The sequence below is a fragment of the Apium graveolens genome, chromosome 1, assembly GCF_009905375.1.
Source record: "Apium graveolens cultivar Ventura chromosome 1, ASM990537v1, whole genome shotgun sequence".
NCBI lineage: Eukaryota > Viridiplantae > Streptophyta > Magnoliopsida > Apiales > Apiaceae > Apium > Apium graveolens.
Window position 1 is genome coordinate 191227950 of NC_133647.1, and position 12082 is coordinate 191240031.

The 12082-nt window shown below is 35.8% G+C and overlaps 1 protein-coding gene across 4 annotated transcripts; it reads left to right on the forward strand.

Annotated features, from left to right (window-relative positions):
* Positions 1-760: 760 nt before the first annotated feature.
* On the forward strand, positions 761-8240 carry LOC141674175 (CDP-diacylglycerol--serine O-phosphatidyltransferase 1). 4 transcript variants are annotated; one of them, XM_074480903.1, is made up of 14 exons: positions 761-1114; positions 1850-2035; positions 2159-2335; positions 3340-3405; positions 3507-3566; positions 3751-3841; positions 4382-4436; positions 4553-4632; positions 4988-5104; positions 5224-5308; positions 6712-6803; positions 7243-7496; positions 7606-7694; positions 7788-8240. In XM_074480903.1, exons 3-14 carry the CDS (start codon positions 2184-2186, stop codon positions 7913-7915), a joined length of 1269 nt encoding a protein of 422 aa, XP_074337004.1. In that variant the 5' UTR covers positions 761-1114; positions 1850-2035; positions 2159-2183; the 3' UTR covers positions 7916-8240. The 4 variants fall into 4 exon arrangements, with proteins under 4 accessions (XP_074337004.1, XP_074337010.1, XP_074336998.1 ...); XM_074480909.1 differs by having other exon boundaries at positions 1850-2031; XM_074480897.1 differs by lacking the exon at positions 1850-2035.
* The last annotated feature ends 3842 nt before the right edge of the window (positions 8241-12082 follow it).

A 12082-nucleotide genomic window follows, 5' to 3' on the forward strand; every position in this document is an offset into this window, starting at 1 on the left:
ACACTACCCTGAACCATCTTAAATCCAAATTCTAGCTTAATTTTGTTTTGGTGTAAATTTTTTATCCACGTCCTCTCATACCAAACTCATCCACTTCTTTTATTCCAATTTTGACTTTATATTCTCTGTCCCAAATAAGTTGTCCGTCTTACATCCCACTAATTTTTTATTTTTATCAGTATTATAAAAATCCGGAATCGGTGAAGATCGGTCGCATTACCGATTTAGGATTAATTGAAAATTGAGGATTAAGCGGAATGATTAATCGGAGTAAAAATCGAATGTATTATTATATTAAATTATATTTAATATATTATTATGATTATATTAGTTATTTATTAACAAATATATATTTATTATATCATAATTTCTATAATTATTCAATTTTAAATTAATATCGTATTTTAATTTTAATAAATAATTATATATACTGCAATAAATAAAAATTCGTAAAAATAAATCGGATTTCAAAGATCGAATCGGTCGGATACTTTGTAGGGGATTAATCGGGGAATTTTTTTTAAAAATCGGAGATTTTTAGAATACTGATTTTTATGCTATATATTTATATATTAATAATAAAATAATAATTATTATTTTAAAACAAATTTATCTTGATTTTAAAACAATTACGCTAAAATACCATGATGAGCAGGAGATGCTCTCATAATTGGTACGCTACAAATTACGTTACGGAAGAAGCGTGGCGTGGGGTAATTTACAAGAAAAACGTACTTTTTATAACACACAAGTTAGTGAACCTGCGTATCTAAACAAACGTCTTCAAATCTCTCTTTGACCGTCGTACCTCCCTCCCTCTCTCTCTCTCTCTCATCCCCACCGCCTTTTCGCCGCTGTTGCCACTGTTCATTTTTAATATCTCTCTCTCTCTCTCTCTCTCTCCAATCTCTATATATATACACACGCGGCTACAATTACATACTTCTCTCTTACTCTGCAAACACACATACACAAACTTATCCTTTTCACTTAATAATCTCTCCATATAAACTTATCTCTCCCTCTCTCTCTCACACACACACTCTATCTGCTATCACAACGGTTCTTCGATCCAACGGCCACGATTCACTCGTCCTCTAATCGCACAGCTAGGGTAACTGAATCATCAACACTTATTCACACACTGCATAACACATATCTATACTTACATGTCATTCTATCTATACACACGTTTAAATTCATGTTAGTTAGTGATTATGATTCTCTATGATCATTTTGATTTCGGTTTATAATCGTGTATTAGCATGCACTGTACGTTATTCATTGTGTTTAAGTTACGATTTTAATCGAAATGTGTCGTGTTTCGTAATTTTAATTGTAATTGGATTAGTAGTTTTGATCGGATTATATTTGAATTTTTTGTTTGATAGTTGTTAAAATGTTTACTTATTTTTTTTGTTTTTGATATTTAAGATTGAAAGGATTATTTGTTTTTATCTAGATTAGTTTTTAATTTTAGTTAGTACAACTTTTCGACATTTTTCACTGTAGGTGTTAACTTTGAAGGTATGATAAATTTGCTGGTTATGGAAAAGAAAGATAGTGATTTTAAGTGATGATGATTTGCTTAGTTGAAAGCTGATGGCTTTAGAGCAGCTGAGACCTTTTTATATGCTGGTTAACTTTTTTGCTTTTGATGACATCATATTCTGCAAAATTGAATATGTACATTTATTTTTTTAAGTTTGTGATTAAATGTAATGCTTTGTGTGTTATGTTCCGAAAGGTAGATCTTTGATGAAGTACCATATGGTTTCTAGGACATGCTTATTTAGTTTGTCGTTTCGTTTTGTTTTGATTCTTGTTAGTATTATCTTCCTTTATGCAGCATCTTGTTTTGAATCCGATTCTCTGTCTGTTCTCTTGCGATGGCCTTGGTTTTGCCATTTAGTAGTAATCTCCAGTACTGTGGCATCCGTGTGTGGTTGTTGCTATCTGATACTTTTGTGGTTGCGGTAAAATAATTATGTTGGTATTCCACTTTTTTCGAGCCCAATAAATTATAAATTTGTAGGTACAGCTTGCTAAGTTTTTTAACCAGTTCTGTTTTGGTGTATATTTTTGATCTGGAACTGTAAATTTATGTCCCCTTCACATTTTTTTCCACTCATTTTTAAATTTCCTATGAAATGTGCAGGGTGTAAATATTTGTGGGTTCACCTATGGAACCCAGATCTAGAAGAAGAAATGTTCTAGCTCATGAAAATGGTGATGTGAGCACATCATTGGTTGAAGATGACCTGGATCCATGGACTGCTTGGGCGTACAGACCTCGCACCATATCATTATTACTGGTTGGTGCATGCCTTCTTATGTGAGTTTATTCCCAACCATCACATGTTTTTCTTGATGATCTTGTTTGTTTGTGGTATTGTTTTATGTTGGATGCATTCTTTCTCTATTAATATTGAATGCTACTTGAAGTTTATAAATCTGCAAATAGTTCTGTTTGATTGTGCCAACTGGTCCTGCTGTTGGATTATTGCTAGGGTTGATGCTTCTTCTCTACATCACAAATTCAAATTATGATTTTTATATCTCCAAATCATAGACGGGTTTGATGGTTTCAAATTTGAATAGATATTTTGTTTACTGGTTACTATGGGATGTATAAGCTCTGTGTTGTGTTGTTTTTTAACAGACCCTTTTTATTCGTTGTTTCAAGTTTCTCAGTCTTTAGTTCATGGATCTTTGTCCTTATTTATTAATAAATTTTTACATATATATTTTATATTTTATTACTGTTGAAAGGTATTTGTTCGATTCGTTTGGTTTTGAAGTTTTGTAGAGTTTTCTTGGTGCTGGTCAAGTGTTATTCTTTTCTTTAAGGGTTCTCTATGGAATAATCCTCTTCACCAGGATTTAGAGGAAATTAGAATATTCTCTTACATAGTTACATATCTTTGCTTGGATTTTCCTATTTGCTGTGTGTCATATGATTTGCATTTGTTAACTGTAAAAGTATATTTGAATGAGGTCCATAAGAGGCTAGGAAATCAGTTTTATAGTTAAGGACTATGTCATATAGGCTAGAGAATCTTGTCCACCTTTGTTGTTTCTTTCAACTTACTCCTATTGTGCAAGCATTAAGCTTCATTGTTTAACCTGAAAAGTATTTCTCCATGAGTTGTATTTTATACTGTCCCAGTCCCTTGTATATATGTTTGTGTTGCATACATCTGTCTCCATTCCAAATCTGTAATATTGCAAAGTCAGTGTTTATGAATGGACTAAAAACATCTGATTGTAACTGTATATTTTGGAGTGGTAACTTTTTTCTTTAGCTAATGATAGTTCTTGCCCTGACCTTTTGTTTAGATGGGCTAGTGGAGCTCTTGATCCAGAAAATAGTTCAGAAGGTGATATTATTGTTTCAGTCAAAAGGTCTGTTCCTTTCACTTTATACAGTGGTTTATGTGCCTGTGTATTTATTATACTATTTCTATTGTATTACAAACTGAAGGTTATGGTGCTTGACTCTATAGGGGCGTATGTGCAATGATAGCCGTTTTTCTTGCCTACTGCTTGCTTCAAGCTCCCTCTACGTAAGTGACTTCAAACTTAATTAGTTTTGCATGTGACGTCTTTTTATTTGAAGGCAGCCTTACCTTCCGACTTTTTTTTTTGATTCCTACCTTTTTTCTTTAATATCAATATTTATGGCATGAGATTGTGCATTTAAGTGTTGTCTGAATGCTCTAATTTGTGTTGGGCGATTTTGTCTTGCAGTGTTCTGATCAGACCGCATCCTGCCATATGGCGCTTAGTTCATGGAATGGCGGTTGTCTATCTTGTTTCTCTAACGTTTTTGCTCTTCCAGGTCAGTAAATGCTTAGACTCAGTGTGCAGTATATACTACATGTCTTTTCTTTGGCCTGTTATAGCTGTAAAATGTTAATTTTTGTCATTGTCAATGATGTTTAATGCCTAAACCTATCCTATAAAACCTGTAAAAGTTGTACCCTTATAATTTGATTTAGGTTTACCCCTTAGAACCTGGATGAATAAAATGTGCTATAATTTTCTTTGCAGCAGTTAATTTGTAACCACACTTCTACTCCTTTGTTCTTCTCTGTTTCCCTCTCCTTCTGATAGCTTCCTGCATGTGTAATTGTCCGATAATATGATTACTTCTTATTCAGTGAACGGAGATCAAGGACGTATCCTTGAAGTTCAATAGTTGGACAGTTCATGCGGTTTTGCAAAAATATTATATGAATCTTTCAAATAGTTGACAATGCTAAGGAATCTGTGTTAAAATTTATACTTACTTTTCATTTTTATATGGTTCTGTGATTTTTGTCAATTAAAGTACGATGAATAGTTATCAACAAATATTGCTTCTCTTGTATCATTGCAGAAGCGTGATGATGCTCGGCAATTCATGAAGTTTCTACACCCGGATCTTGGTATTGGTAAGTGTTCATGTAGTTGACATTGTAATTGATTATCTTTACCCCCAAAAAGTTGGTCATTGACCGTAATTACTAAGATGATTTGGTTTTAACTTCATTTGGCAATATTGATGCAGAACTCCCTGAAAAATCCTATGGTGCTGATTGCCGCATATACATGCCTGATGATCCCACAAACAGGTTCAAGAATGTTTACGTATGATTTCTTTTTTAACAACTCTTCATTTCATCAAAGAAATGTTTCATTATTTACTATTATTGGTTTAACTGTTCTGTCTGTAGCCAGAAAGAGAAAAAAAACTAAAAATTCTGTATTCCATTAGCACTGTAATATATCCTAACCATTATTTATTTCGACATCGATCAGGTTAACAATATTATTTATTTCAACATCGATCAGGTTAACAATTTCAATATATTGGTTAGGAAGTCCATAAAACTAATATGTTGATTGCAGTCTTTTTCCTGAGAATCTTCATCAATTTTTCAGGTCTTTTTCGCCTTTATAATATTGCCTGCATCACCTCAAAAATTGCATCATTCCTTTTCAGGAGACGCTATTTGATGAATTTGTGCCTGCACATATATTTGGATGGTGGGGAAAGGCTATAATGATTCGGAATCAACCGCTTTTGTGGGTTTTATCAATTGGGTTTGAGTTAATGGAGGTCTGCTTCTTGACCAGTCTGAACTCATTCGTCTTTCTGTAAACACTTATGCATAGATCTATCTGATCACGTTTTATGTTTTTATTTCTCTAAATTAAATTTTTTCTTGAATTGTGCAGCTTACCTTCCGTCACATGTTACCGAATTTCAATGAGTGCTGGTGGGATAGCATTATCCTTGATATCTTAATCTGCAATTGGTTTGGTGAGAATATTCAAAGCCAGACCACTGTTTTCTGTGATTATTGACATGCTGGTATCATGTTTTTTATTGTTATCTGCAACACTTTTAGCTTTAGTTAAGTTAATTGTTTTGTCTTTTCCGTATTAATGAAATGAAATTCCAAGTCGATGCTAATGTCGAAAAAAATTACCCGAGCAAACAAATGGGCCATACGGTCTTGATATCAGGTGTATTTGTTGTGAGTTTTATTGAAAGCACTAAGCGCACCGAAGCCCAAACCCTTCTAGGAGCCTAGGCGCGAATGCGAAGCGCAAAAGCGAAGCGCACACTTCTTTGAAGCCACACTTCTTTGAAGCCAGGCACACATTTTACAAAAAAATGTGAAATAGATTTTAAGGATTATACATATTATAGCTTAGGTTTATAACATTATTTATACATTATAATATATTAATTTACACTTCTAAGGCAAAAATAACATAATTGATACTTCATAAAATATTTAATTAGAGTTCTTGATCATAACAAATCCTAAAATTTTCCCAACAAGATTCAACTTTTAAGATTTATGGGTAAGTTCTAGGCTCCCAGATTTCATTCATTATCTTCATCTCTTCAAAATCATCCTCTTCCTCCCAATCATCCTCCTCCAAGTGTGGAAGTGGTCCTTTCAAATTCAATCTCTTGTTCTTCTTCCTCTTCTTCATTCTCTATTACCAAACGTCGTTGTCTCTTACGTGAACCCTTGCCTGAATTTGAATTTGAAGCATAAGACTCAGCTTGACTTTGTTTAGATTTCAAGGCTGTTTTTGATTGTGACCTAGAGGTATATCGAGGCTCTCCAACACCAGCAGCTTTTGCAACTGCTGTCCATCCTAAAAAAAACCTATTTTTTGCAAAGCTTCAATAAGGCGCGCTTTTTTTGCGCTTCGTGTTTTTATGCGCTTCGCGCTTTGAAGGTGTAAGCGCGCTTTTGTTTAAAGTCGCTGTGCTTCTCACATATCTAGGCGCTTGACCTGCCCTTCAGTGCGCCTAGGCGCGCTTTTCACAATGGAAGGAGAAATGACACATAAGTTGTTACACTTGATTCAAACTATTGAATTTTAATGTGTTCAAAGTGCTACTACATATTTCCCTTCTTTTCCTCTTATATGGAAGAGCTTGAAATGTAATAGAGTGAAATAGTTTCATTGTCTTACCCTGAATCTTCCATATTTTGGCTTGCAACTATTTTACATTTTTTTAATATCTATCATTTTTGTCTAAGGCATTTACCATATCTTTCCCTTGTGTTTTAGTTTTCAATTATCAATGAATTCTCACCTGCATCGCAGCTCTAGTTAGCCATAAAAATTGTCATACAAAAATCTTTTTTTTTTTGTAGCCAGGCCCTGTTGATAAGTTCTAGTGGCTGTACCCTGCAGGTATCTGGGCAGGAATGCATACTGTTAGGTACTTTGATGGTAGAACATATGAATGGGTTGGAATAAGTCGTCAGCCAAGTATTTACAGCAAAGTATGTTTTTTGACTTATGATTTATGACAAGTCCTTTGCTAGATATATTGCAGTCAATATGACAATATATTTCTTGCTGTTAACATGCAAGATGTGATTGCATGCTATATTTTTCAAGACTCTGATTGATTTACTTTATCTGGTTATTTTACTATTTTTTCTGCTTTCCATGGAGTGTATGAAAGCCACGAACTCAGCATATTGACTTCCTTTTTGTTTCCTAGTATATTTAAGAAAGGGAGGTAGGAACTACTAAATGCGAATGTTAATTTCACAAACACAGATAAAAATTAAACTTTAATTGTGATGGTTTTTTAGGGCTACAGTTGATTTGGTACAACCCTGAAATTTAAAACTTGTTCATTTAGTATATGTTTGACATCAGAAATATAATTTGTCTTCAATTCTCCTACAGGATTAACATGTTCTTAAATTTTAGGTCAAACGGACATTGGGTCAATTCACGCCAGCACGTTGGGACAAAGATGAGTGGCACCCCCTGCTTGGTCCATGGCGATTTATTCAAGTGTTAACTCTCTGCATTATTTTTCTAACTGTGGAGCTTAACACGTTCTTTCTTAAGTTCTGTCTTTGGATACCTCCTCGGAACCCCCTTGTTGTGTATAGGCTGGTCTTGTGGTGGCTTATAGCAATACCCACAATTCGCGAGTATAACTCTTACCTACAGGATAGGTACAGTTTTATTCCCTCACCACGAGACACACTAAACTTAATCTAGTTACTTGTACTAAACTTAAACAGTTACTGATCCTACTTCTACTTGGCTTGCGATAATCATCAGAAAACCGGTGAAAAAGGTTGGAGCATTTTGTTGGTTGTCCCTTGCAATCTGCATCATAGAGCTGCTTATATGTATTAAATTTGGACATGGTATGCTGAGTAGTTATATTTTACAAGTGTTTCTATACTTTGTAATCATTGATTGTTCATGAGCTTATCTTTTATGTTTCGGCCTTGTATCAGGGTTATTTCCGAAACCAATGCCTAGGGGGTTGGTACTTTTTTGGACATCTGTTGGTGTTGCCCTTTTAATTTTTCTGATCACATGGTCTTGTCAATTGCATCGGAGTCTGAGACGAAAGCGACAATGATTTTACTTTTTGACCAATCATGACCCTTTTCGAGCAGCTCTTGAGCAGCTCTTTGCCGCCGAATCTCCTCTTTGGCCCGCGGTCCTTCATTCTTTGATTCATTGAGTCTTGCGGATAACCATGATGTAAATACTTGAATTTTTATAGTTGTAAATGCTTATTTCTTAGGTTTTACAGTTTCTGATGTAGAAAATAAGAATCTGTTTTTTTTTGTTTTGTAGAGTCATCTTTTATCAACTCATTCAGCTTATTATTTTGCTGCTTCAGAAAAGCTGAACACAATTAATGGTCAGGAGTATTTTTAATTAAATGAGTTCTTTGTGAATGTTCTTCAGTGTTTTGGTAGGCTAAAATCTTTCAATATATGAAACCGATAACTGGTTCTGGCACTTTAACATTTATATGGTCATCATTGAGCTCTCCCTTTCGTTTGGAGAAGGTGTATACCATTGTAACTTGTTGGCCTTGTTGACCACCATTACTCCTTTGTTGGACTCTTGAAAAGTTCAACTTCATCAGGATGAAAAAGGGGTTGTATTAGGTTGAAGACAACACATTGTTTTCTCTACTCCAGAGAAATGGTGGTCAACTGGTGTTCCATATATTCGTTTATGATGTATTCATAAGCTCGTACATGACTCGGGTGCAATAGTAGAGTACAGCTATAGAGATGCGCGTACCAATTCCATCATGTCATTGCTAGATTGCTGCATTCAAATATTCTGAAACTGCATATAGAACTGGGCATACAAATTTCAAAAGAAACATGCCTTGAGTTCGCCACGAGTACAAAGGTGAGAAGTATTGATTAAAATGTGCAGTGTGCCGGAATTTGGCACAGAAGTATCTCCTGACCGCACCGCCATCTTTATCATCCGCAAAAGAAGCGTGAACATCGCATTCCTGGACAGGCCTCTCTTCTGAAGCATAGAAATTGCCAGGTATATCAAAAAAGCTCAGAGCTACATAGCTTGTTTTGGTGTTAACGTCATCTCCATTCTCATCAGGCAACTTAGCGCCATAGGTTACAACACACAGTACTTGTTTGGAATCCAAGTCCTGCAGAGCAACAATATAGTCGGAGTACAAGTCTTAATGTTGAGACATGTAGGCAAAACGAGAGGTTCTCAGAGCTTCCAAGAAATCTCGGTCAGGAGCTAAGTTAGGCTTCATAAAATCTTCAGCAGAAGTAAAAGTCCGAGATGCAGAGACATAATAGGATTTGGCATCATGATCGTAGACATATCCGAAAGCCATACCACCGATAAGTGAAACACATTTGTCAAGGAATTCAGAAGGAGGTGGGGGATAGATATAGGAAGCATCGCAGCAATCCGCATAAGAATTATGTTGAAAAAAATCAGGGGGTAGCGTCCACTCATGTGTTTGTAGATTGAAGGACAAAAGAGTATCAGATGCGATGAAATAGCAAGTCTGTTTTTGCTGGGAAACAACAGATAACCCCCTACCAAAGGGTGCATCATTTGGAATAGGCAAGACTTGCCAGGTCTCGTCAACTGGAGAATACACCTCAAATAAAGTGTCAGTAGGGTACTTGGACATGACATACATTTTTTGTTTGGCAACGACAATGGCGGGAAGATATTTAGGGCCATGCATGGGATTTTTTGTCTTTGTAAAGTGGTGTTTAAAGTTGTTGACATCATTGTGTTCACTAGGTTTAATATCCATTAGTTCCATGGTATAAACATTAGTACTTTCTTGAAGTATACCGAAAGAATCAAAATTACAGTGATCGAGTCCGAAAAAATTTAACTTGGAATCAAATTTGATGCAACTAAAATATTCGATTTGACTAGTACTGGGGAAAACAAGAAGGGGACGCAATTCATTGAAAGAAGAAGAATCATAATTTTGGAGATAAGAGAGCGCATCAATCCGATATAAAACAAAACCAACACGATCATCAAGAGATACAAGCATATACATACATACAGGAACTTTCACTGCTAGAATTAATGACTAGACACATCATCAATATCAACAACATTATCTGACCTTATTTTTTATGATAAAGATGTGTAACGATCACACAAAATAAATAGAAAATATACGGAGTAAATTCAGAGAAGAAGAAAACTATTCATGGAACTTGGAAAAATAAGAAATGAGTTTATCCAGATCTACCCATTAATGGGTGCTGCTATTCTATTTATACCCTCTTCTTCTGTGACTGCGAGATATTATAATTCTATTGGCCTAAATTAAACAGAATGTTCAAGCACGATACTAAGATTACACCCAATACTACACCGTTTTAGTACATAACGGTACTGATAGTAATTTAAAATAGCAAGCCTGTTATAATCTCTTTCCCTTAGAAAATCCTTGTCCTCAAGTATTGAATTATAGAAATTGTTCTTGGATTACTTTGGCATCTTCCTAGCTGGCATCCTCCGAGATTGATTGAGACCATTGAATAAGTCATTATGTGACAACAACATTTCTCTTTTTCACCATTCTTCTCTGTAAGACCTTAACTGGATATATCAGGAATTGTCCTTTAAGACCCAACTTAGGCAGCTCAGTGGCGACGTTGTAATCAGAGCCCACTTTCTTCTTGAGAAAACTTATATGGAACACCGGATGAATTTGGCTATCCACTAACAGCTGCAGTTTGTAAGCCACTTGACCTACTTTATCAAGAATCAGGTAGGGGCCAAAATATTTATGGGACAATTTGAAGTATCTTCTGACAGCAACTGAGAGTTGTTTATAGGGTTGAAACTTTAAGTACACGTAGTCTCCAATCTGATAGCTTACATCACTTCTCTTAGAATCTGCAAATTGCTTATACCTATTCTGAGCAGCTGTAATTGCATCTTTAAGGATGTTGTTCATAGCCTCCCTTTTAATGTGAAAATCAAGCACACAATCAACAATGGATGTCTGAGCTATAGGAAAACAGAGTTGCCTACGTTGAGTACCATAAACAGCTTCAAAAGGACTCATTTTGATGACACTGTTATGGGTGGAGTTGTACCACCATTTAGCTAGAGATAACCATTTGGTCCAATTCTTTGGCCTGGAGCTGGTCATAACTCTTAGGTATTGTTCCAGCCTTCTATTTAATCTCTCTGTTTGTCCATCTGTCTGTAGGTGGTAGGAAGTACTCAAGTGAGTTTTTGTGCCCACCGAGTCAAACAATGCCTTCCAGAATTGACTTGTGAAGATTTTATCTCTGTCAGACACTATGGTCCTAGGAAGACCATCTAGTTTGTATATATTATCCAGAAATGTCTGGGCAATATCAGTAGCAGAGTAAGGGCGTGAGAGGGCAATGAAATGGCCCATTTTTGTGAATCTGTCCACCACTACTAGAATGCTATCCTTGCCATCTGATTTTGGGAGGCCTTCCACAAAAGCCATGGATACATCTTCCCATATTTGGGTGGGAATGGGTAAAGGCTGTAGCAATCCTCCAGGGAAAGTATGGCCTGATTTTATTCTCTGGCATATGTCACAAGCTTGTATATAAGCAATGACTTCTTGCTTCATCTGGGGCCAGTAAAAGAATTAAGAAATTCTTTTTAGTGTAGCTTCTTGTCCATAGTGCCCTCCCAATGCACTGTCATGCAGTTCCCACAATATGTCCTTCCTCATAGAACCATTAGTGCCTATATAATCTGCCCTTGTACTTGATAGATCCTTGACTGTATGTGTAGTCCTTATACCGCTGCTGCTGTAATGCAAGGCCAGTGATGATTTCTTGAGCTAGAGTATCTTGGTCATAACTGTGTTCAATTTTTGTCAGCCATCCATTCTCTACTACTGTAAGCTCCTGCAATTAACCAGAAGTAGGCTTCTCATGCAACCTAGATAGGGCATCTGCAATAATATTCTCCTTCCATTTTTTGTAAACTATTTCATAATTGAGCTCGATTAGGCTTGCTAACCACTTCTGTTGGAATAAGGTGGACAGTCTCTGCTCAAGTAAGTACTTGAGACTCTGGTGGTTAGTCTTGATGATGAAGTGATTCCCTTGTAAGTACGTGTACCATTTATGAGTTGACATTACTATAGCTAAAAGCTCTTTTTCATACGTGGACAATTCTTGATGTTTCGGAGCTAAACTCTTACTATAGTAAGCCAATGGCTTGCCACTCTGTATAAGGACAACCCCCACCCCACTACCACAAGCATCTG